The 27,193-nt window shown below is 33.7% G+C and overlaps 1 protein-coding gene across 1 annotated transcript; it reads left to right on the top strand.

The window, feature by feature from the left end:
* The first annotated feature begins 703 nt into the window (after nt 1–703).
* Nucleotides 704–25,502, top strand: LOC140046776 (uncharacterized). Its single transcript, XM_072091504.1, has 6 exons — nt 704–858; nt 11,897–12,126; nt 21,707–22,007; nt 22,358–22,514; nt 23,315–23,762; nt 23,989–25,502. Exons 1-6 carry the CDS (start codon nt 704–706, stop codon nt 24,207–24,209), a joined length of 1,512 nt encoding a protein of 503 aa, XP_071947605.1. The 3' UTR covers nt 24,210–25,502.
* The last annotated feature ends 1,691 nt before the right edge of the window (nt 25,503–27,193 follow it).

The following is a 27,193-nucleotide window of genomic DNA, read 5'->3' as shown; positions in this document are numbered from 1 at the left end:
CAACTCCATCCACTCACCAGTCTGCTCAACTTTTGCTGCTTTACGTTTTATCTTGTTTAATAAGGTTGTCAAATGTATCTTTGGTTCCTTCAACCCCATGGATTTCAGTATGGACATAAAGTCTCTTCTGAAACTTAGTTGTTTGGAAAGGTCAACTTATGGTCTTCATTAGTCCAAATGTTGGCTTCGAGTCATCATACCAGTGATCTGAATGCACAAACAATGTATAATTAATTACAAGTTGTATTGAGTAAATTTCAAATTGTTCAGACATTCACATGCATCAATTTGAAAAGATCATGTTTTGCAGCACTGTCTGCATTTTTTTTTTCCAAGTAAAAGACAAAATTGAAAATGTGTGAGCCCGGTAATTGCCATTTGCATGAATTAAATTAATATTTAATTCATTCCAAATTGCAGTGGAAAATTACACAATATGTAATTATTTAACTAAAAAACAATGATCACACATGAAAAAAATACTAAATTAATTTATCTTTTCTATTACTGCTGATACAAAATAAAAAAACAAACAAATATGTCCATAAATAAGCAAAAATATCCCTTCAAAACAATTATAATCAATTTGTTGATCGTTGTGTCTAACGCGTGTTTAGTAGAGAAAATTTCGCCCTCTTATGTTCAAAATTATAACAACCTAGCCTTTATGGTTTTCTTTCCTACTTGTTTTAAAACTGTCAATATGACTAGCGGAATAAAAATTATTGCTATATGCGGATTATCTTTTACTATTGGAGTTGTTTTAACAGCTATCCATTGCGATTTTACAAACAATACAGTTCTACAAGAAAATAGGCGAGAACCTGTAGTAAGCACATTGTATTTTGGATCGCACGGGTAATGTAGTTTTTGTAATTTCTTTTATAACTCTGAAAAGTACACACGCTAGATGTTTGCGAGCCTATTTAAGTGGATATGTAAATACTAATGTATGCATCTGAATGGTAGAACATGTCCAAAAGAGTGAACAAAAGATAAGAAGCAACAGAAATGTGTTCTGTACGATTAATACTTAAAATTGTATGGAGCACCCACACACAAATGAGAAAATACTGACAATTAGAGCCAGCACTGAAATATTAATTCAGAAAAAAACCCACAGAAAGAAATAGATTCAAATTGGCCACTCCTTTTCTGTTAACTGAACAATCAACAAAATTATCCATAGTAACAAATATTCATAATAATATTATTTTTATTACAGTCAAAAGTAAATTCTAAAGTTTCATATTCAGTATCGATGTCATCTATATATAAATTTACATAAGTGCAAAATTCGGTAAATCGTGCGTTATTTCTAGAATGTTTACTCGATGGTATATAAAGTTGGTTAGAATCTCAGTACTGATTTTAACCACCTGATGTAACCCTGTTTACTAATTAAATTGAGTTATTGACAATTAAAACGAATTTAGTTTCAACAATTTGCCCCAAATAGGGGTGTTTTCCGTTCGTGGTATACACTGTACTAATGTCCTCTTGAAAAATACCTGCACACAATAATACGAGGATGCCTCGCATTTACCTATCTCCTCCTACGATAATTGTTTTAATAGCTGAAAACCGATTGAACATCTCGAGTACAGTATCATAATGTGCTTTAAAAAATACTATTTTGATAGTCTAGATTTAATATACATACAAATGTATTGATTTGCGATAAATTTGAAATTTCAATCTCTCAGACTCCCAGTTTGTAGGTAAATTTATTAGCCCTTGGTTTAACACAAGTAGGTAAATTTATGGGCCCTTGGAGATCATCAAACTTTAAACTGATATATAGTATATTGTAATACTTTAACAATATTGTAAATACGTAAATTTAGACCAATTTCCCTCACTGACTACTTTGCAAAAATTTCAGAAATTTTCATGTCTAAGTTGTTGTTAGATGAAATGAATCCCAACCTTGACCACAACCAGTATGGTAATCGTAAAGAGATATCTACTAATCATTATATTGTTAAGCTTATGGCTGTTCTCTATAGAAGTGCTGATAAGAAACAAAGTGAAAGTACTGTAGTGGTAACTGATTTTAAAAAAGCTTTTGACTATGTTGACCACAATGGATTAAATTTCAAGTCCGTCCATCTGTAATTACATGAATTATTAGTTTTCTTAGTGATCAAACACAATGTGTTAGATTTCTAGACAGCATTAGTGAATGGGAATACATTCGAGGTGTCCCTCAAGGTACCAGCTTAGGACCCCTCTGCTTCCTTGCCATGGTTAATGATGCTTTTTACGATAAGCCGATTGACGTATTTAAGTATGTTGATGATATTACCATTGTTGTACCCCGTCTTTGCAAGCAACCTAGCTTTATGCAAAATCACTTAAACGAACTATCGCAATGGACGACAGTTAATAATATTAAACTTAATCCTAGCAAATGTTTAGTTATGAGTGTAAATTTCTCTAGAGAAAATGTTAATCATGTAGTCAACATTGATAGACAGTCGTTGCACATTGTGAATAATACTACAATCTTAGGCGTTAACATTAGTTCTGATCTTAAATGGAGCTCTCATATGACTAAAGTGCTTAGCAAAGCTAATGGTAGATTATATTTGTTGAAAGTCCTTAAGCGATTCACAATGCCAATTGTTGACTTATTAACTATTTACACTGGGTATGTCAGACCCTTAACTGAATACGCTGCTCCTGTGTGGCATTCTGGTCTTACCCAACTTGAATCAAATATGTTAGAGCGAATCCAAAAGCGAGCTTGTAAAATTATTCTATGGCCTCTGTTTTCGCACTATAATCTAGCTCTTGATCAGTGTAATTTAATACAATTAAATGTTCGTCGTAATGAAATTTGTAGCAAATGTTTTGCCTCGTTAATTTCAAGCCAAGATGAGTGTATTCCACTCAGTAGGTTTGAGTCTCATGGCAGAGACCTACGAAGCGCAAACAAACTTACTGTCCCTGTTTGCCGGACTGTCAGATATCGTAACAGTTCCATTCCATACATGATTAGGCAGTGGAACCTCAACTGATTTTACTACAGTATTGAAAAAAAGTAAAAAGAATAAAATAAAATATAATATGTTTGGTCATTTTTTCAATTCACTTGGCCAGTCATTTAGATTTTTACTTGTTTTGATGTTGTAGGCCTACTCGTTTATTTATGTTTTTATATGATGTATTGTGTGGTTCTCAATTTGTTATGTTATTTTATGCTATCTTTTTAAAACATTTTAAATATTTTAAGTACCTTTTAATAATGTAAACCATTGTCACAATTCAGTTCGTTTTTTGTGAAGATAATTTTAATTTAATAAATATACCATTATGAATGAATGAACCATTTTTGGTCGCCATTTAAATCGAAATTTTCTTACTGTGAATGTGGGTAGGCTCTACAGCTGGATATATGAAAAAGGCTCTGACCTCCCTATCTTGTGTGGCGTAACGGTCGACACGTACTGTACAATGACAACATGTAACTCGTCTTGATTGCATAACATTTATTAAAAAATAAACAGGCGGCACCAAAAACAGGCAGGCAAAACAGCCTCTGTAAAGAGGTACAAAATTATCATAGCCTGCCTCAGTTCATGGCAAATCATTTGTCTAAATAGATCGGGTATTACCAAGCTTGATACAGTATAATAATAGTTCTATATTAAGGCTTTGAATTTATAAAGACATCAGCTTAAAATTCTATATGTCTGCTCTTGACAATGGCTTGGAACAAAGAGACAGATAAAAGCTACTTGGCTTGGCTTCTCAAGTACCCCTTCCCGTTGGACAGTCCAATAGGATATACCACTTTAGGATGTTCCATTAATTATTCCTTTAATTTGGGTAATTGAGTTAAATAAACAATAGTGCCTAAAATCATGAACCATTACATATATAAACACATAATATACAAATAAAAGCTTTATTACTGACAGTTGCTTCTCAGCGTTTGTATTAATTAATAATTAAAATAAAAAACGTCGTAGTGGTGTATCGTTACATGCACTTTACTATAAATCGACTATAACAGGGACAGTTTTAAAAGTATTAAATCGTAAATGTTTTACTGTGTTTAGTGGTATATTGTTGATAGGCCTATAAAACATTTAAAACAATATTTCGTTACTGAGTGGATAAAGAATATATTTAAAAATTGTTTTTACCATCCTCTTCCCCATCCCTCAACTCGAATGTTATATGCAAAACACATATTGGATTTGTTGAAATAAGTTTTTAAACAACTTTCTCCTTCGGAAGTAGGTCTACTTCCCATGGTGCTAATTTTAGTTGACTACATTAATAATCATTGTGTCTATTTATTCGTTTCTGAAAAATATATTTATAGTCATGCGGTACGTTTTGAAATCGCCATTTTTTTAACGCTAACATTACTGTGTATTCGAGAACCATCTACGACCTAGATGGTACGCGAGCGAGGCGAGCGTACCATCTAGTTTTAAATAATTCATGTTATATTGTGTTATGTTAATGTATTATGGTAACTATTATGTGGATGTTAATTAATTTTTTAGTTTGCCACTGGCAATCATGTCATAAAACGATCGCTGCTGTCATCGGTAACAGGGATACAAAACAATTACATAGTAAATTAAGTAGTAATAACTAAAAACATTAATGTGTTCTGTACGATTAATACTTAAAATTGTATGGACCCACACACAAATGAGGAAGTACTGACAACTAGAGCCAACACTGAAATATTAATTCAGAAAAAAACCCCACAGGAAGAAAGAGATTCAAATTGGCCACTCTAAAGTTTTATTTTCAGTATCGATTTCATCTATATATAAATTTACGTAAAGGCAAAAATCGGTAAATCGTGCGTTATTTCTAGAATGTTTACTCGATGGTATATAAAGTTGGTTCGTACTTTCGGTACTGATTTTAACCACCTGATGTAACCCTGTTTACTAATTAAATTGAGTTCGATAATTAGTTATTGACGATTAAAACGAATTTAGGTTCAACGATTTGCCCCAAATAGGGGTGTTTTCCTTATCGTGGTATACACTGTCTAATGGATGTCCAATTTGAAAAATACCCGCACACAATAATACGAGGACACTTCGCATTTTCCTATCTCCTCCTACGATAATTGTTTTTAATAGCTGAAAACCGGTTGAACAGTTCGAGTACAGCATCATAATGTTGAAGACAGGCCGATTTTCTTTAAAAAATGCTATTTTGATACATGTAATATACGTTTTTACAAATGTATTGATTTGTGATGAATGGAACATTCCAAATTATTTGGTTTAACCATAGAGGTATAGATTTAGATTTATGGGCCCCCTTGGAGAATAAACATAAATAGTATTGCAATGCTGTACAATACTGTTAAGGTATTAACCACTTTTGATCGCAATTTGAATCGCAAATTTCTTACTGTGAGTGTTGGTACTGTTAAATATAATATAAACAAATATACAAATAAACTTTTTTTACTGTGAGTGTGGGTAGGCCCTACTGTTAGTTTATAAACATATAATATACAAATAAATAAACGTTATTACTGACAGTTGCTTCTCAACGTTTGTATTAATTAATAATTTAAAAATATATAAACGTATTTAGTGGTATATTATTTATAGGCCTATAAAACATTAAAAACAATTTTTCGTTACTGAGTGTATAAGAATATATTTTAAAATGTTTCCTCTTTGTACCTATCTTCTTCCCCCATCTCTCAACCCTTAATGTTACATACAAAACACAAATTGGGTTTGTTTAAATGAGTCCAAATAAAAAAAATTGACTCATTTTGTTTCTCTCTCGGAAGTAATTCCCAGGGTGCTAATTTTAGCTGACTACATAAATCATCGTGTATATTTATTCGTTTCTGTAAACGACAATGTATTATAGTCCTGCAGTACGTACATTTGAAATCTCCATTTTTTTCTCGCTGGAAAATACTGTGTATTCGAGAACCATCTGTGGGCACGACCTACTCAACTCAACTCAACTCAACTCAACGTAAACATTTATTTTCTTTCTTTCATTCAATACTAAAACAAATGAATAAGGTATTAAAAAAAGTAAGTACGAGTTACAAATAATACATTTCATTAATATAATATATAAACACGACAGGCAAAGAACATTAGTTCTAAACCGCCCGGTGATATACTGAAATTTTAATTAATTAATTTGAAACGATAAAGATGAGGAAATATAATATAAATATATAGCCTATATAGACTATTTTTAGTTACACACATATATAAATATACATATTTATATATATAAACAAATCAGGCAAAGAACATTAACATTAATTTAATTATTTTATTTATTTGTATATATATGCATATATGTACACACACACCTATATAAATGTATATATACATATATACATACATACATACACACAAACTCATCAGACAATAAACATTAATTCTAAACAGCCCGGCGATATACTGAAATGTTAATTAATTAATTTGAAACGATAAAGATGAGGAAATATAATATAAATATATAGCCTATATAGACTATTTTCAGTTACATATATATATATATATATATAAATATACAATATTTATATATAAACAAATCAGGCAAAGAATATATAAATATATATATACAAATATATATAAATCCAAAGGCAAATAACTGAAAAAAATGACAATGCTGTGGGTATCAGTGGCTGGATCTCAATGGAGATACAAAAAAAGCGAAAAACTAAATCAAAACGATAAAGTAAACAGCCAGAAAAGTTAGCAGAGCTATATACATACACACACACATACATATATACAAATCAATTGTGTTGCATAGCACTGTGTAAATATATATAAATAAATAAATAATTTTATTTTTTTAAATATATTGATAACATCAAATAATACCTTATATAAAAAGAACTGCAAGATGTGGAAAAAAAGATGGCAATCCACCTAGATGGTACGCGAGCGAAGCGAGCGTGCCATCTAGTTTTAATAATTCATGTCATACAGTATTGTGTTATGTTAATGTATTATAGTCTATTATGTTGATGTTAATTTGTTATCTTGCTAACTGGCAATCATATAATAAATAAAACGATCGCTGCTGTTGTAGTCGGTAACAGCGATATACAAAAAATTACGTAGTAAAAAACAATAATTAAAAATAGTAATACTATAAATAATACTAATAATATAATAAATAACAACAGTAAATATAATATAATAATAATAATAATAACTGAAAATAACAACTGAAAAGATATATTTATATACTCTATATACCAAGTCAAAACATTTACAGGTCATCTGCGAGTTGTGTTTGTAAAACTTCGCATGGGAGGAGTAAGTATAATAAAATGAATAAAATAAATGAATAAAATTTGACAAAATAAAAACAAATTGTATCAAGAATAAAATTCGAAACTATTTACGACCATTGATTTTGTTATACACTATCCCTTCACTTTGAAATACCTGTGAGCTAACAAGGCCATATACATGGCTGTAGTCGAGTGCTCAAGTTAGACCAACCGACCGACCGACCGACCAACCGACCGACATAGTGAGCTGTAAATTTGCATTGCACGCCACTAAAAGTTTAAAGCGATCCTGAACATGAAACTTTAGAGTTTACTTTTGACTGTAAAAGACGCTAAAGAAAAATTGTGCTGTGTGAATATTATTCCGGCACGGTTCCGGTCCGGCGAATCGAACATCAATGTTTCGTTTTCACGTGGCTATGCGCCAATCGGTATGCGCGTGAAAACGAAACATTGACGTTCGATTGGATTTTCCGGCGCCGGACCGGAACCGTGCCGGAACGCGATTTTTTTTTTCGTACATAAGTTGGGGACTCCCTCATGAAACGTCACAAAAGAAACATGAATAATTCATCAGTTAAATTTTCTTGTTCCGTGTGCACCCAAGCGTATAGCAACAAGAAGTGATTATTACACAAGTGCGGTACGATTCTAGGCCTATCTCCGCTGTTGTTGCGGCGTGCGATTTCATAGAAGAATAGCGGCGTTTTGTGTGGATTGTCGAAATAATCAGCCTTTAGTTTATGGTGTTTTTAATATAATTTATTACTAAAGAATTACGTGTTAAAATTATATTTTCTATTAATACTATTAGGCATTATTAGTCTCTAAACCCATGTCTATTCTGTGTGGGTGTGTGTGACGTGTGTGTGTTAGGTATGACCAAAGATAGTTACACTATTTTTGGTATGACACAATCCGAGTAATAAGTCAGCAAAATTAAACAATAAACATTACACAAAAATAGATTTTTTATTCTTGTGGGTCAAATCTTCCTTTGAGTACATGCATATTGTTTGATAATAAAATAGCAGAATTAAACAAATACAGTACACAAATTATACACATTCTTTTTTCTTGTGGGTCTAAGCTTTCTTTGGGCTATGTCCAATGAATTACTACTTAGTTTAATGTCTTGCCTAGCTGTCGATTAGCCTCGACTCGACACATTCTGTGTGAAGAAGAGTGCGCGAAGGCAATCACGTGAATTGACTTAGAATCCTAGGCCTACTGTAGAAAGTATCGTATCGCAGTTGTGTAATCACTTCTTGTTGCTATACGCACACGGAACAACAAATTTAACTGATGAATTATTCATGTTTATTTTGTGACGTTTCATGAGGGGTCCCCAACTTATGTACGAAAAAAAAATCGCTGCCGGAACAGGTGTGAAAGACCCTTAACTCTGTCAATCAGTCAGCAGTTTAAAAGATTTCAATGATAAAATATGCATTGGTAATTCATAGAATTAAGATGTATTGGAATAATAAAACTACAGCTGCTTACGAATTTGAAATCAACACAAAAAAGGTAGTAGTAGTCAAAATTAGATGATGCGCGAAGACACTAACAACAGTAAAATATTTTGGGTGTTTTGTAGTTTAGATAGAATAAGAAAGTGGACATAAATTGAATAAAAAATACATTACAGTGGAAACACATAATTGCTCACAAAATGTCATAGCTTTGCGCCAGAATACGAGAAACTTTTCAATTTATACTCAGTGTTTGCCTTATGTAAACTTAGAATATCTTTTGATCTAGTATTATATGTTTGTTTGCGTTCATAGAATCTGTCTCTTAAGTAGGATGGTGTTAAGTTATTCATTATTTTATACATTGTGACTGCTTCGTTATAATATTGTTTTTCTTCTAAATTAAGCCAATTTAAATATTTGACCGCCTGTGAGCTAGAGTCATAACTAGATGTATGTGTAATTATTTTGGCTGCTTTATTTTTGAGTACTTGGAGTTTACATTTGAGGGTTTGGTTACAACGACACATACAACATCGCAGTAGTCAAAATGTTGGGCTATGATAGATTTGTAGTAGGCTACATTAATGATTGAATAATTATTAATTGAGGAAAAAATATTGCTGCATTTTTTAGATAGTACAGACCTGATATTACTTTATTTTCACTTGATCTATTTGTTTATGCCATTTTAAATGTTCATCTATACTCATACCTAAATGTTTACAGTTATTTATTTTTTTCTTTAAGTTTTGTACCATATATATTTATATTAATATCCATGTTAATAAAGTTATTTAATTTTTGATGTGTTCGTAAAATCAGTCTTTTTAACGTTTAGACTTTTTGTTACTTGCTAAATATAGTTGTACGTGTTTTAGATCAGTATTTACTTTGTATATATATATATATATTATATTATATCGTGTATGTCTTTATATGTATAATGTAACACAGTGTCATCTGCGTACATGCTTACATTTATATGGGAAACCGAGTTAGGTAGGTCATTAATACACAAGATAAATAGAAGGGTCCTAATATTGATCCCTGAGAGATTCCACAAACACTATTAGATTTTTCATTTTCATGAAATAATTTCTTAGTTTACAAGTAAAAAATCCTCCTCTATATACGTAAACTGCAACCCCTTCCCTATTTCTGTCATTTCTATAAATATCATAGCCATCAGTGTGTATTGATTCATCTTTAATTACATTATCTAAACAATGTATGTATCTGGGCAACATGATTGATAATAAATTAAACTGGAACCCCAATACTGATAAATTATCTGCGAAATGTAACCAACGTCTTTATTGTTTAAGAAATATGAATAAGTTAAATGTATATGTAATGTTTTGATAAAACTGTTTTATGAATCTGTTATACAATCTGTACTCTGTTTTTGCTGCATTTTTTGGGGTAACAGTATTACCAAAGCCAATAACAATAGACTGAATAATAATAATACTAATAATTTAGGTATTTGTATAGCGCCAGAATCAACTAAACCGAAGTAAAAATCAAAGGCGCTTAAATTGGATGTTAAAAAGATGCGTTTTAAGTTCTTTTTTGAAAATAGCAATACAGGTTAATTTAGTAAAATGACGAGGGAGAGAATTCCAAAGAGAAGCAGCAGAGAACATAAAAGACCTTTGTCCATAAGATTTGGTGAAGACAGCTAGCAACATTTTAAACGTAAACTTAAACCCCTTAGAAAACATGTGCAATGATCTTGTAAATAAGAAAGTTAAATCTATTATCGCTGATGATACGCATCCCTTGCATGGAGAGTTTATAGTTAAGTCTGGTAGATTAAGAATGATGCGTATTAAAACAACTCGATTTGGGAATTCCTTTCTACCTTTAGCTGTCAGTGTATTTAATAAAACAAACCTAGATAAGATAATTAGAATTTTCATTGTTGGAAAAATCTTTGTTTTGCAAGTGTTCTAAATTTTTTTCTACTAATTGAGTGTATCCTTTTTCGCAACAAGAAGACAAACTATTTTGGTTTGTATGACAATAAAAGATCTGTATCTGTATCTGTTGAGTGCTATGATATCATTAGAATTGTTGTTTAGTAGATACTTAATAATAAGTAACAATAATTCATCAAATTTGCTTGGTAGAGAAACTATATTCAAACCTAGGATACTTTACTTAACCATTATTTAACAAGGCCAACAGCCATTAAGTCGCGTGCTACAATGCATAGTGATACCGGACCGACAGACAAACAGACCGACAGACAGACAGACCGACAGACAGACGGACCGACCGACATTATTACTGAACATGTTTAAAAATGTTGAAATGTTTAAAAACATTTATATTTTTTTAATTTACACGTGCGTAGCCTGTCACTTTTGACGTGCTCGTATAACGTAATTTCGAGTTGAAAAGTAAGTCAAGAAAACAGAAATCGGGCAAAAAGAATGCGCAATAACATTTAACGCGCAGTGCGCGCGCAAAAATCTGCGCACTCATGGCATTTTGTAAACGCTTAAAATTGCCTGAAACGTACTCTTATTTCATCGAAAATAAATTTTGAAAATTTTAAGCGCGCGTACGCATGCGTTACATGCGCTACGCACGTAATTGTATTGCCATATGATCATTTATGCCCTGGAATTTATGAGTACCAAATTTTATTTAATTGTGATTCATGGTTGTTAAGATATGATTACAAACGTGATTTCGTTAAATCGTGCGTAGACCGCGTAATTTTTTATTGCGCACCGTGAAAACATAACCACATCGATTCCTGGCCATAAGGAATATTCTGTGAAAAATTGACTTAGCTAGATTAAATTGATATCAAGATAAGGTCATAAAGCGATAAAACGCATAGTGATACCGGACCGAAGACAGACAGACCGACAGACAGACAGACCAACCGACCGACATAGTGAACTATAGAGTCGCTTCCACGCGACTAAAAATATTTTACAATTTTCAGTTAAATTAATATGTTACTTTTGTCGAGAGAAAATTGTTTCATTGTCATTTGAATTGATCGTATACGTTAAGTTTGAGGTAACTCAATTATACATATTTTATCAAAGAATAACCAATGCATTATAACAACATTAACAAACGCTAAAGCCTAAAAATATGATTTGATAATTTATTTTTAAAGGGATAAGCAACATGATGACGATCACAAATCAACCGAAATCGGACCCAGAAAAATCTTGCTGGACTGCGGAGGAAACATGGCATCCACGGTGGAGTTATTTAGGGAGACATATCCTGATGGAAAACAGTTTATAATACATTCATTTGAAATCGATGAACGCCTTGCACCATATTTCAGTCCATACGAAAAACACTATCTGCATTGTCCTGTTGGAGTAGCTTCAGAAGACGGTGAGTGATTTATCATCACCTTAAAATATATTTTACCTTTATTCACCAGTATGGTTATCAACATGCTATATAATCCCATTACACTATTGTTTCCTCTACTGTACTTGCAATTACAGTAAAATGTTTTACTACAGTATTACAAATTTGGAAGAAAATTACTCAAAATTTGTCTGTTTATAGTAATACCAATTACTACTGTAAATACAGGAGATTGTTAATATTTAAAATTTGGATGAAAATAGGACATGTCTGGGGAGTAAAGGTATCACAAGTACCGTAATTGTACGGGGAATGTTATAAACTAGACCTACATTTGAAACCCGTTACGAAGGAGTTGCTGTGGATGATTAAGAGTATTGGGATATCAACATTTCCAGTGCATATGGATCTCTGTTCCCTTTATTTTTAACCAAACAGTACAATTTCGTTTAGCCTTTAACCCACCGTTATCACTCAATTTACTAATCCTTCATAAAATTAGGGGTGTCTAGAAAACTCTGATCTAGAAAACTCATATCTCAGTTTTCTAGATCTAGAAAACTCAGATATCTAACTTTTCTAGATCTAGAAAACTCAGATATCTGACTTTTCTAGATCTAGGAAACTCAGATATCAATATCTGAGTTGGAACTAGAAAACTCAGATCATCAAATATTTGGATCATTCCTTTACTAATGAGAAGGTAGATCATTTGAAATAGGCCTACTAGAGTAATTATTAAAACTGATTCCTGTGTAGGCCTACGTTATATTACTAATATTGTAACATGTAGAAGACTAAGCGGCCTACGGCTTAAATCATAAAGAAAATACAGTGCACGTTACCGTTAAAATGTAGGCTTAAAAATTAGGTATGTACGAGTTGGTGTGGGTACGAGTTGGTTGAGGTATGAGTTAGCCGGCCAAGTTGGGAATAGGTACGAGTTATTTTGGGTACGAGTTGACCACTTCTAGCCTAGTCTAGTAGGGCAAGGCCTACTCTTCACGATACATCGCGATAGCGCCCACACGTTGAGCCTTCAATTGAGTTTGCTTAGCTAGGCTAGGCCTATAATGCTAAGCCTACATTTTAAAAGGTGTATACAGTATTTCTTTATGACTTAAGTTAAGGCTGCTACTACAAGTTACAATAATTATTATAGTAAGAAAACATAATACTGTAGTATTTCAAACAAGCTACCGTACCCTGTAATAATGGAATGATCCATTTGATGATCTAGGTTTTCTAACTCAGATCTTGATATCTTAGTTTTCTAGATATAAAAAAGTCAGATATCTGAGTTTTCTAGATCTAGAAAACTCAGATATATCTGAGATCTGAGTTTTCTAGACACCCTAAAAATTAGTCATCACTGGGAAAGGGCCTTGAATCGTCCATTATAACATGGGTAGAATGTGGTCAACAAGACATTTATCAAAACAGTTGGTGTTCAAATAATTTGAAAACATGGTCGCAGTAAATATTATTCAAACAAATTGTTTCTCATATATATTATAAAAGTTATTGCGCACTACAAAATAACGGTTCTAGGACACCTACCCCCTAGACAGTTACCCCCCGGATGTTTACCACCCGGACAACTACCCCCTTAGGACAACTACCCCCCGGACAACTACCCCCCGGACAACTACCCCCTTAGGACAACTACCCCCTTAGGATAACAACCCCCCGGACAACTACCCCCCGGACAACCACCCCCTTAGGACAACTACCCCTTAGGATAACTACCCCCCGGGTAACTACCCCCCGGGTAACTACCCCCCGGTCAACTACCCCCCGGTCAACTACCCCCCCCCCCCCCATCCAAAAGTAGACAAATATATAGGACTGGTTTCTGTAAAAATGAAATCATCTGTTTTTAACGGGTGCTTCGAAACTAGAGACCCGAGACCAGAGACCTGAAACGAGACCCAATACGAAAAGGGAGACCTATATTTGGGTCTCCCTTTTCGTATATTAGGGTCTCCCTTTTCGTATAGTGTGGTCTCTCTTTTCGTATAGTGGGGTCTCCCTTTTCTTATAGTGGGTCTCCTTTTTCTTATAGTGGGTCTCCCTTTTCGTATATTTGGGTCTCCCATTTTGTATATTTGGGTCTCCCTTTCGTATAATTGGGTCTCCCTTTTCGTATATTTAGGTCTCCCTTTTCGTATATTAGGGTCTCCCTTTTTGTATAGTGGGGTCTCCCTTTTCGTATAGTGGGGTCTCCCTTTTCGTATAGTGGGGTCTCCCTTTTCGTACGTGGGTCTCCCTTTTCGTATATTTAGGTCTCCCTTTTCGTATTGGGTCTCGGGGGTCTGGTCTCTGGTCTCGGGTCTCTAGTTTCGAAACACCCGTTTTTAACCGATTATTCTGTTTAACAGCACGCTAGACCCTAGATGTGCTAGATTTAAAGTACCGTATTTATTGAAAAAACGGCCTGGGCCGTTTATTGTTTAGGTGGTTTTTAGGTGGACATTTATTGGAAGAAAGTTGTTTATTCAATGGGAGGGGGTATAATCTAATGGAAATAGACGCCGATTATTCCATATGATGTTTCATGGGAGTGACATGGTCACCGTTTATTTGAGGGGAATTTATTTAAAGATCGACGTTTATTCGGTGAGTGAACATTGAGGTCAAATATCAAAAGTGATATTATTCTTCAAGTGTACAAAAATACATATATGACAAATTTGAGACAAAAATTAATTTTTTTAAGACCAGTGGTTATCGAAGCATTGTCCTGACGCAAAAATTATTATTATTATTAGCGAACCCAGTCTTTACAGTAAATACAGGGAGTACTATATAATACGTTCGACTATCCTATGATCATGTGTGACAATCTTCAGTTTATACCAGGCTATATTTATGTTAAATCTTTTACTTTTGTTTACAATAATGAATAGTAATTCGTCAAAGTAACGAATTAAAATATAGTTATTAATTCCTATTATACACTGTTGCAGAGTCAGGTTGTTGAATGGTCTGGGTGGTTAGGGTGTTCTAAAGGGATAGTTTTCTGGGTGGTAATTGTCCGGGGGGTAATTGTCCGGGGGGAGGGGGGTAATTGTCCGGGGGGTAATTGTTCCTAGGGGGTAATTGTCCGGGGGGTAGTTGTCCAGGGGGTAGTTGTCCTAAGGGGGTTGTTGTCCTAAGGGGGTAGTTGTCCGGGGGGTATTTGTCCGGGGGGTAGTTGTCCTAAAGGGGTAGTTGTCCTAAGGGGGTAGTGGTCCAGGTGGTGCTTGTCCGGGGGGTAGTTGTCCGGGGGGTAAATGTCCAGGGGGTGAATATCCGGATACGCAAAATAACAGATATCATTTCTGCAAACATATTCAGCCCTTCACGATATGGTGGATTCCAAATCATCTAAATCTTCGCGCTATGTTGAATTTTCAGTTATGCAAATCATAATTTTGATGGGGGTTTTTCCAACCAATCAGAACAAAAATTACGTGACCAAAATCTATGAATATTCATCTTTAGTGTAGTGGGAGGCAATCTTTTGTATGTAGCCTTTGAGTAACGATAATGATGAATTTAAAGCATGGCCTCACCAAAAATACGACCAAAATACGGCCTCTACGCTGTCAGCGGTTGACTAAGTAGATGTTTTAAAACATAATTTGACGGGGTTTTTTTTTTCTCTGATTTAGTTAAAGTATAAATCATAATATCCACTATTATTTAAACTTTAGTGTAGTGTGAGGCAATTTTTAATCGGAGTAATAGTTCCTGAGTTATGGCGATGTAAAAACAAAAATGACCGTTTTTTAACAAAATGACGGTGCGAAAGCAGCGTGAGTACCGCTGTGAATGAGCGTTAAGACCGGTTTGAAGCTTTAGGGAGTTCAAGAGATCCATAATGAAAGGATTTACTACTACTGGATAGATACATCGGCGGCTCTGGGGAAGGTGTTTCTTATATAGTGCATTTATAACGCAGAACATACACCTAGTGCGAAAAACGGACGTTCTACGATACGTACGAGAAATTCGCAATACAATTTGTGAGTGACGCGAAACAAAATTAATGTCTAAATCATTAACACTAAAATGGCCTAAATCGTCCTTCCAATATGATTAGAAACTGATTTTGAGCATTTTGATCCGACTTTACAACAGTAGTTATATACTTTAAACACAATATAAATGTGGTTTAACCTTTCCAGAGTTATGAAACAACAACTAAACAGTCAAACTTGAAGTCAAGAAATCATTTGATTGTGCTGGTTTTGCAAAAGCACAATCTAAAAGGCATTAGCAAATGCAATATCCGGTACAATCCGATTAAAGACACAATAACAAAGACATAAGGATATTCACTAGATTTCATTATAAATCATGCGTATAATATATACACAAAGAAATAAAATTGAACAAACAATAATACGGATATTAAATTAAAAAATCTTATTTCGTTTCCTAAGGTGAGCCTCGATCTCGGTACCTTGAATGAGACGCGAGCACAGATCACAACTGACTAAAAGCTGAAGAAAGATTTCTTCATGTATTTACTATGCAGTAACCACTTTGGTGCAGATAGATTATAACATACATTTTGGTCTAATAAATTATTTTCTGTACACTAACATTTCGAAATAAATAACCCTCAGTCAACTGCTCTCATAGCATTTATTTGGTCAAATAAAATCATAAATTCTTTTTTGTACACTATATTTAAAAATAAATAAAACTTAAAATAACTATGTTCACACAATTTGTATTTTTTTTTGTAGTAGATATGTATTCTTTGGTTGATATTGTTTTGGTCTTTTTTAATGAAATCATAAAATTGACTACGGTCATTTCAGTAATCCGACACGCCCTTCTGTCAGTGATGATATTCTGTTTCATAATGCGTTTGTCTTTCTGATCATCTAAAATTGCACCCAAATATTTATTCAGACACAATCCAAATTTTATCATTTTCGATTTTCATGTAATTATTCTTCCGAAAGTCGATTATCATTTTAAAATTCGTTAGGTTTTCGTATGTTAAACAAGGCCATATACATGGCTGCAGTCGCGTGCTCAAGTTAGTGTTTACCGACCAACCGACCGACATTAGCAAGAAAAACTATAAAATATGGTTTTAAAAATTGCAACAGAATTTATTTCACCACAATGCATTTCTATAAGGTCCCTATATGAACATATTAAAAGTCTAGAAAAATCCAGGTTGGGGAAATAGGGTTTTTAAACAAAATGGCCGGCAAAGGCGAAAATGCCTAAAAAGGACAAAAAAACATAAATGATAGATCTAATTACCACTTTATAACAGTTTTTATAATGCTTTTTATATTTCTTTACAGTTTCGAAGATCTGAACTACCATATACACATTATTTTAAGTGCTGTTAATTAGAAAATGGCCGCAAAACAAATGTTTAGTATCTAGATATATCCCTATTGTTATAATATATGAAACGCAGTCCTATGCTTAATGCATAGGACTATGGTGTCTAAAAATCAGTTCATTTACATTTGTACTGTTATAACAATATATTACAACATTGGAGGTGCCAGCGGGGAGGGGTATAGGGATGGAAGATCATATAAGAAGGGTGAGGTGAGTATGTCCGCCGCCCCCCCCCCCCCCATTCCCTCTCCCCAACGGGGAGGATTGGCCATGTTCGGGATATTTCCTAATATAAAACAATATACATTGAGTGCTGTTTCAAAGATTTTCATTTTAAAAGTGACTAAAACTACTACTGGTATAATATTGTCAGAACTTCCGGGTGCTATCCCATTGATGGCCCAGCGCACATGTCTACCAGTTGAATCTCAATGTCATTAAACATTTTAGAAAGGTTCTATAAGCTTGTTTCGTCCATAAAGCATTTCATTTATTGAAATTATTAGAAAGTGTATTGCCGGAAAAATAACGACATATTTAATTTATTATTATATTAATTTAAGTTCTTCATCATACAGATAGTTTATTAGGAAAAAAATTAGATGTGTCATCAGCATATCATTGTTATACTGGATGAACAATAGAGAACCAAGAATATTATAATAATCCTGACATAAAAGTATCGATATTTTTATCCGTTATGTATGATGTACTGAAAAGATTCGAATTTAAAAAAATGGTATACAATATGTCAATAGAGAACCAAGAATATTATAATAATCGTGACACAAAAGAATCGATATTTTTATCCGTTATGTATGATGTACTGAATAGATTCGAATTAAAAAAAATGGTATACAATATGTCTACAGAAAAGTTCAAATGATTATCGACAATGAGCGTTCATTCTTCAGTGGTGTGTTCGTGTAGTGGAGGTTGAGTTGTCTTTTTTAAAATCTTATTTATTAAAATTACCTAGTTTATGTTATTGCAGTTTTTATTGCTAGGTTTATCACTGTTTATAACAAAATACAATATATATCATTCATTGACGCTTTTTATCGTTTGTTTGTATATCAAACATAAAATTAAAAATAAATATAGGCCTAGGGTATATGCTATCTATTAAGGTGTTGAAATTCGTTATTAATACATTTGCACAATAAATGGTATGAAATGGTGACGACATTTTTAAAATGAGAGGAAATAAAGAATGATAATAAGAATAAAGAATGGCGGAGAAGCAACTACCAACACGTTTACGGACGATATTAAAATAATAAAAGAAATCAAAAGCTATGATGATTGTGACAGAAGGACTTAGATATCTGTCATCCTGGTCAAAGCAATGGTTACTTAATTTTAAGATTTCACGCTTTTCTTCAATATGTAAAAAAGTTGTTAACAAGAAATATCTTGGTTTTAATATCGAAAAATTTGAAATTACTCGTCATGAAGAAATTTGCATGAAGGCTAATCAGATGATTATCATTAAAAAATGTTTTAGGGGTTTTCTAAAGCAAGACCAATTTTAGAACATGCATCGGTTGTTGGGAATCCAAAAACTAGGTATAAACCGCTTAGAAAAGGTACTGAGAAATTGATATGATGGAAACATACAAATAAATCACTACAAGTATATTTTTCCCTTCCTAACCTTGAAGGTTTGAGAGGTCAATCTGGGAATTTATACAAGAACAATATCATGAAAAGATGTTGGAAAGCAGTTCTCTGCAAATTGTGGTGTGGATAAATGGGATTCCCTACCAGATGTCTGTACCTAGTGTAAAGTTATTCAAGGAAAAGACGAGGAACCTACTCTAAGAATTGAAGGTCATATATTATTTGTATATTGTAAGGTTTGCAAGGCTAAATCAAATGTCGATATAAAGTAAGTTTTTCAGTAATCTGCCTTTGGATTTATATATATATATATATAATTACTGAAAAAATGACAATGCTGTGGGTATCAGTGGCTGGATCTCAATGGAGATACAAAATAAGAGCGAAAAGCTAAATCAAAACAAGAAGTAAAACAGTTAGAAAAGTTGGCAGAGCTTTCGGGCAACACTAGCCCTTCATCAGTGCAAGTGAAGGAATTTGGATAACGTCATAGTATAAAGCTGGCAAGTGCTGCCTTAGACTTGTCCCAAGTCTGTATTGCTATTATCTTTTTAGTTGCGTGGAAGCGACTCTATAGTTCACTATGTCGGTTGGTCGGTCGGTCTGTCGGTCTGTCTGTCGGTCCGGTATCACTATGCGTTTTATCGCTTTCTGACCTTATCTTGATATCAGTTTAATCTAGCTAAGTCAATTTTTCACAGTATATTCCTTATGGCCAGGAATCGATGTGGTTATGTTTTCACGGTGCGCAATAAAAAATTACGCGGTCTACGCACGATTTAACGAAATCACGTTTGTAATCATATCTTCACAACCATGAATCACAATTAAATAAAATTTGGTACTCATAAATTTCAGGGCATAAATCATCATATGGCAATACAATTACGTGCGCAGCGCATGTAACGCATGCGTACGCGCGCTTAAAATTTTCAAAATTTATTTTCGATGAAATAAGAGTACGTGTCAGGCAATTTCAAGCGTTTACAAAATTGCCATGAGTGCGCAGATTTTTGCGCGCGCACTGCGCGTTAAATGTTATTGCGCACTCTTTTTGCCCGATTTCTGTTTTCTTGACTTACTTTTCAACTCGAAATTACGTTATACGAGCACGTCAAAAGTGACAGGCTACGCACGTGTAAATTAAAAAAATATAACTGTTTTTAAACATTTCAACATTTTTAAACATGTTCAGTAATTTCAGTCAGTTGGTAGGTTGGTCGGTCGGTCGGTAAACACTAAGCACGCGACTGCAGCCATCTATATGGCCTTGTTTTAGAACAATATACAGCAAACTTTATATATATCAACGGTTCTTTCTTTCTTTTCTTAATTTTGGCCTTCGGCCTATATTACATAATAACATGAATCAATATTTAGGCGGTCGTTTCTTAAACTTAAGCACTTTCTAAAACATTAAAATAAAATTAGTTCTCTTGATTTGGACATTCCTTAAGTTAAAACTTTTTTCAATGTATATAGCAAACAGTCTTAATTCTTTTTTATTTTTAAATACATAATTCAAATAGGTATATATATTTTAATGTTTGATCTTAATGTATTTCTGTCTCATGTTGTTGTATAAAGAACAGCTAAATAAAAAATGCAATTGGTCTAATTTCACCAGTATTACTAAATAAACAGATTCTATTTTCTCTAATCTATATATTATACATTTACGTAAGGACAAAATTCGGTAAATCGCGCGTTACTTCTAGAATGTTTACTCGATGGTATATGAAGTTGGTTCGTACTTTCGGTTCTGATTTAAGCCTGTTTACTAATAAAATTGAGTTAGATAATTAGTTATTAAAAATTAAAACAAATTTAGGTTAAACGATTTTCCCCAAATAGGGGTGTTTTCCGATCGTTGGAAAAACATAAATGGAGAATAAACATAAATAGTATTGCAATGCTGTACAATACTGTAAATAGGTATTAACCACTTTTGATCGCCATTTGAATCGAACATTTCTTACTGTGAGTGTTGGTACTGTTAGGTATAATATAAACACATATACAAATAAACTTTATTACTGTGAGTGTGGGTAGGCCCAACTGTTAGATTATAAACACATAATATACAAATAAATAAACTTTATTATTTTATTACTGACAGTTGCTTTTCAACGTTTGTATTAATTAATAATTTAAAAAATATATAAATGTCGTAGTGGTGTATCGTTACATGTTATGTTATAGCTGGATTTTCTTTTATTTTTTGGGAGTTTTAGGCAGTACCAGTAGTACCAGATTGGTCATCAAAAATTACAAATACAAAAACTTATGATAAGATTTAAGCCAAGAATATAAGGAATGCTAAAAAGAGATAAAAATATACCAAATTAAATTAAATGATTGTTGAAGATTATTGGTCTATATTTTGTTTATATATAGTTTTGAATGAACATAGAAAACTTACATAAACGATTACAAATAAACAAATGTATGTGATCATTTAGACGTTATTGTAGGCTACTGTATGTACTATAGTACAGTACAGTATATTGATTGGATTTAAACTTTACTTTCTTTCTAAAAATGTGCATTGACAGTGCCCTTCTTCCTGTTTGTTATATTGTTTTTAATAGAAAACGAAATGGAATTATCTTTCTAGGAAATATGACTGCATTTACGGAATCAGCATGGGCCCCTGAAAAAGGCAAGAACAACGGAAGAGACATGCAATGGGGAGGGGGAACGCTCTATGTTGATAAAAAGGAACTAACAGATACCGACACTGGAGGACGAAGGAAATTGTCTCATCGTAAGCAAATACCAGTTGTAGACGTATCTAAATGGATTCAGGAAAATACGAGAAAGGAAGACTACGTCATTTTTAAATTAGATGTTGAGGGCGCTGAATTCCGAATTCTTGAGAAAATGCTGAAGGACGGAACGTTTGCATGGATTGATAAGTAAGTTGTTTTTATAATTATAATATGTTATTTCGGAAAAACAGTTTCAAAGAAAAACATTAGCCAAAGGTTATCGTAAGTAATTTGTTTGTGTTTTTATTTAAAACAAAAGAATATATTCCATCCTTGACTTGTGTTTAATGCGAGCAGTGTATGGTGCGTGCGCTTCCGTCTTGAAGCGAAATCAAAATAAAACGATAAAGTACGTTAACGCAACTGATAATAATTGCTATCATATATACTGGCATGTGCCCCTGCGTCTGGGGTTTGTATTCATGAGAGCAGCGCAATTTCAGTCGATTTAACGCTGAAAACAAATCATGACATTACTGTAAAAACTTGGTTTATAGGTATTATGGCGAATACCATAAGAACCAGCCGGTGGGTCTCTCTCGATCTGCGATGTCACACATAATTGAAAACGTTAAAACTAAAGGGAGAAAGATGTTCGACTGGGGTGCAGAAAGTAGAAATTATGCGGATTTTGCAACCATTCATCCAATACAGGCAAGTCTTATCATCTGCAATACGACTGACAGACTTAATTACTGCTTGGTTACTTGCTCATTGAAACTGACAAAGACTCGATTGATCAGTGCTAATAGCACTGATCAGTCACAAAGTGCCAAGGTGAAAGATTGACATGTTAACTGTTACTAGTAGATAGTAGACGTGCAGATCGATAAGTAGCAAACGGACTGATCTACGACCTACTCGTACTCAGTGATTATTTCACTGAGGTTGTAATGGTTGATAACTTGTTGTCTCATTGACCATCCCATGCACACACTGACGATGTAACTGATTGATCGATTAACTGTTTGACTAGTAGACGTGCAGATCTTTTACTAGCTATATGCACTTACCGACGGCCTACCCGTATTCAGTGATTATTTCACTGAGACCTGATGGCTGCTAACTTGTTGTTTCATTTTCCATTCTTTGCGCCGAGGTGAATGGTTGACCTGTTAAGTGTTGCCTCATTGACCATTACACGCACTGACTGACGAGGTGATTGAATTGGCTGATCATTTTTAGTGACATGCTGACGCTTAATGACTATTCACTGATTGCTGGCAATTACAGAAATTCCATGTGACTGATTGACGACATCCTGACTGATTGACCGACGACATTTTTACTGACACACTGTCCATTCCATGAACTATCGATACAACTAAATTGATCGACCAAACGTTTACTGTTACTGACTCATTGTCCATTGCATGATTTGTTACTGACTGTAATTAATTCACCGATCAATGTCACCTAACACTTTATATGATTAAATATATCATACTATTTAGGTACCAGATTCAGCTCCGGGTGAAGCGGGAAAAACTTACAACAAATGCAATGGTGACAATAATCTAGCCATTACAGTGAACGTTGGTATGACCAGAAAACAGGCAGTAAGAGTATTAACTACACTAAAGTCTTATAAGATAGAAATACCAGTCACTGTGTTTGTGTTCAGTGCGTTTGCTGAAGAATGGCCGGAACTAGTCAAAGCTTGGGCAAAGGACTACACTATTGGTCTTCGTGGAAATCATCCATATCCAGCTGGACATTTTGAAAAAATGTCTCCAAATTGGATCAGAGAAGCCGTAGTTAGTTCTGAAATGCGTCTTCAAGAACTCAATTTAAAACCGATGTTTTATTCACCTGATGAAGACGGTGGTTCAGTTAAGGAACAGCTAAAAAGCATAGGATTCCGTATTATTAAACCTTCTGTTAACTTTCCGCCAAAGTCAGGTAAGGCCAATAACCGACACTGAGAGAACTCCTAATATATAAAAAAGAAATAAACAAAGGGTATTATTCCTCAATAAAAATTGTACAAAACATGACATTTAATATAGAATTTAGTTTTAATGGGAGCATTTCAGCAAATCAGAAACAAATACCGAGTTAGCTAGTTATTATTACTATTACTGTATTACCAAAAGTGTTGAGTAGGTTTTATGATCGTATTTTGCAGAACCATTACTGACTGTACAGAATTACTACCGATTTCGAGATGTTGAACGTATACCAAAGGCACTGAGAATAATTTCAGAAAAGTTACAAACTTCTGATGGTGGAATACTTTGTCTAGATACAGACCTTCCTGATACTTATATGAATCTTGTGTTCTTGCTGGATTATCTAGTTGAGAATTCTGATTATCATTTGGTATCGTTAAACCAATGCTTAGATTAAATATACATGGGTAGGAAAGAAGAACTTGAGAATATCTAGTCTTTTTGCGATTGTGGGTACTATGGAAGGCAATTGCCGCCAAAAATACGATTATAAACATACAATGTATTTTTGTGCATTTCTTTGTAAGTTTCCGCGAGTAAGGCTACGTTGTACGTTTCCGCGAGTACCTTGTGTATTTCTACGAATACATTGTATGTCTGTAATTGACATTTTTAATGGCGATTGCCTTCCATAGGACAGAATATGGAACGTATGTATTATTGGTATTATAGTTACTGTAGTGTACATACAATGACGTTAATATAACTAGGAGTTCAAATTGATTTTAATACGATTAAAATAAACGTCTTAGGACTACATGTTATTCTAAACATTATGGTTGAATTTAATTAAAGTACGTTTTGTAAGGTGATGGTAGTGAGGTTAAATACTAGTTCTTAGATTTTCAAAACGCAGATGTGTACTCTTTGGTGTAAAATATAATAATGGGAAAAAATACATTTTTTTTTAAAAGTAATTTAAAGTAAGTAGAGGTCTTAACGTTAATATTTCAACATCATCTGCACTTAGACAGTAACATAAAATAGTACTACCCCAACTTCTCAGTGAGCATCTATATGCAAAATACTGCTTGGCATATTTAGATGTACATGATATCCACATTACTGGATATCGACGGACGCCCAAAAATTAATACTAAATGAGGCGGTTGACGATAGGGAAAACGTCAATAAAATGAAGTTTAACCAAACACAAAATTCAAATGTCAATAATAATAATAATACCGTCAGCATAAAACGTTTATGAACAAAGGCAAATTAACGGCCATAGTAACAGTTAAATAGCCTTAATTTCGCGCTGCCTATTTTTATTATGCATACACGGATTCGTCATTCAAGAAAATATCGCAATTCGTCACAAGAGTGTATATGTGAAAAATACTGTAGTACCAACACTTTTTCAAAAAACATTTTATAACATCTTAACATCAATTTTATTTGTAGGCCTAGCACCATTTTTATCTGTTTTAATCACTTGTTGATGTTTTTTATGTATTTTGTACTTATGTATTACACCAAAGTAAAGTCAGAATGTCAAGTTGTAGTAATAAAGAATCTTGAATCTTAGTGTAAGTGTTTTGTGGTTTTGTTAAGTTGGTTCAAATAGGAACGATTTTTTACCTTTGACCTTGATATGCTACAGGCCTATCTCGATAACTACTGACCATAGAAGGTTGCTTACGAGAGGTGGAAAGACTGATAGCTAAGAGTAAAGATCGATGCATTTGTGTAAAATATATAACATTTTCTACATTAGCTGCCGATCGTAACTACATAAGCTGGGAGGCAATTTTCGTTACTACATAAGCTGTTGACTGTTTCTACATTAGCTGGTGTTGATTTTTAGTCGCGTGTGGAAGCGACTCTATAGTTCACTATGTCGGTCGGTCGGTCGGTATGTCGGTCTGTCGGTCTGTCTGTCGGTCCGGTATCACTATGCGTTTTATCGCTTTCTGACCTTATCTTGATATCAGTTTAATCTAGCTAAGTCAATTTTTTACAGTATATTCCTTATGTCCAGGAATCGATGTGGTTATGTTTTCACGGTGCGCAATAAAAAATTACGCGGTCTACGCACGATTTAACGAAATCACGTTTGTAATCATATCTTAACAACCATGAATCACAATTAAATAAAATTTGGTACTCATAAATTTCAGGGCATAAATCATCATATGGCAATACAATTACGTGCGTAGCGCATGTAACGCATGCGTACGCGCGCTTAAAATTTTCAAAATTTATTTTCGATGAAATAAGAGTACGTTTCAGGCAATTTTAAGCGTTTACAAAATTGCCATGAGTCACAAAGCCACAAAGTTACGCGCGCACGCGCATTTAAAATTTTAAAATGCGCAAAATTTTTTTTTAATCAACTTTCTACGCGTTTCTTGTCATTTTGAGCATGTCAAAAATTCTCATACGCGCGCAAATTTTTACGCGCGTGGTGCGCACGTAGCGTTAAATACATACTTTTTTCGCGTGATTTATGTTTTTGCAGCCTTTTCTAATAATTTTACCATCTTTTAAACAATTTCGACTTAAAATTACGTCATACGAGCACGTCGAATTGGATAATTTGCGCACGTTTTTGATGAAAAAGTAAAAAAATTCGTCAAAATTATGCCTTTTTAGTCGCGTGGACGCGACTATAGTTCACTATGTCGGTCGGTCTGTCTGTCGGTCTGTCTGTCGGTCCGGTATCATTATGCATTGTAGCACGCGACTTAATGGCTGTTGGCCTTGTTATTTACAGTATTTACTACATAAGCTGTTGGTGTTTCTACATAAGCTGGAGGTTTTACTACATAAGTGGTGGATTTTTTTACATTAACGGTTGTTTCGACATTAACTGGCGTTTTCTACATTAGCGGTTGTAACATGCACTGCTTCCCTATGTCACGGCTGCTTAATACTACTGTATGTTATCGATGGGGAAGCACTGTAAATGTATTATATACATGTAAAGTATTTTCTGTACCTATCCGGTACAGAAAAAGGTGTGCTTGCTTACAAACTGTGTAAAACCAAACTTCTAAAAAAAAAAAAGGAAATTTGCATTGGTATATACTGTATGGAGGGAACTAATGAGAATTTCATCAAATCAATTGTTTGCTGTTGGCCGAAAAAAATTGGGATGCTTGGTCAGTACAGGGGCCAAAAGGTCAATATGGTCAAAGTTAAGACTTTGCGAAACTTGGTAACTACTGGGTGTATTGAAATATTTTTTGTACAAAACTACTCAGAAGACCCATATTTCTATTCACTCTAATGGGAAACTTTTGCCAAAAGTGGCCACTGGTCAATAAATTGGCCATATGAATATATAAGCAACCACTGGTCAGAAAGTGATAATTGTGGTCTCAAATTACTCGCAAAGTATATGTTTATATTTGTTCTAATGTAATAAAAATCATAAAC

The sequence above is a fragment of the Antedon mediterranea genome, chromosome 4, assembly GCF_964355755.1.
Source record: "Antedon mediterranea chromosome 4, ecAntMedi1.1, whole genome shotgun sequence".
In the NCBI taxonomy this organism is placed as follows: domain Eukaryota; kingdom Metazoa; phylum Echinodermata; class Crinoidea; order Comatulida; family Antedonidae; genus Antedon; species Antedon mediterranea.
This window is presented reverse-complemented; position numbering and strand designations above follow the sequence as displayed.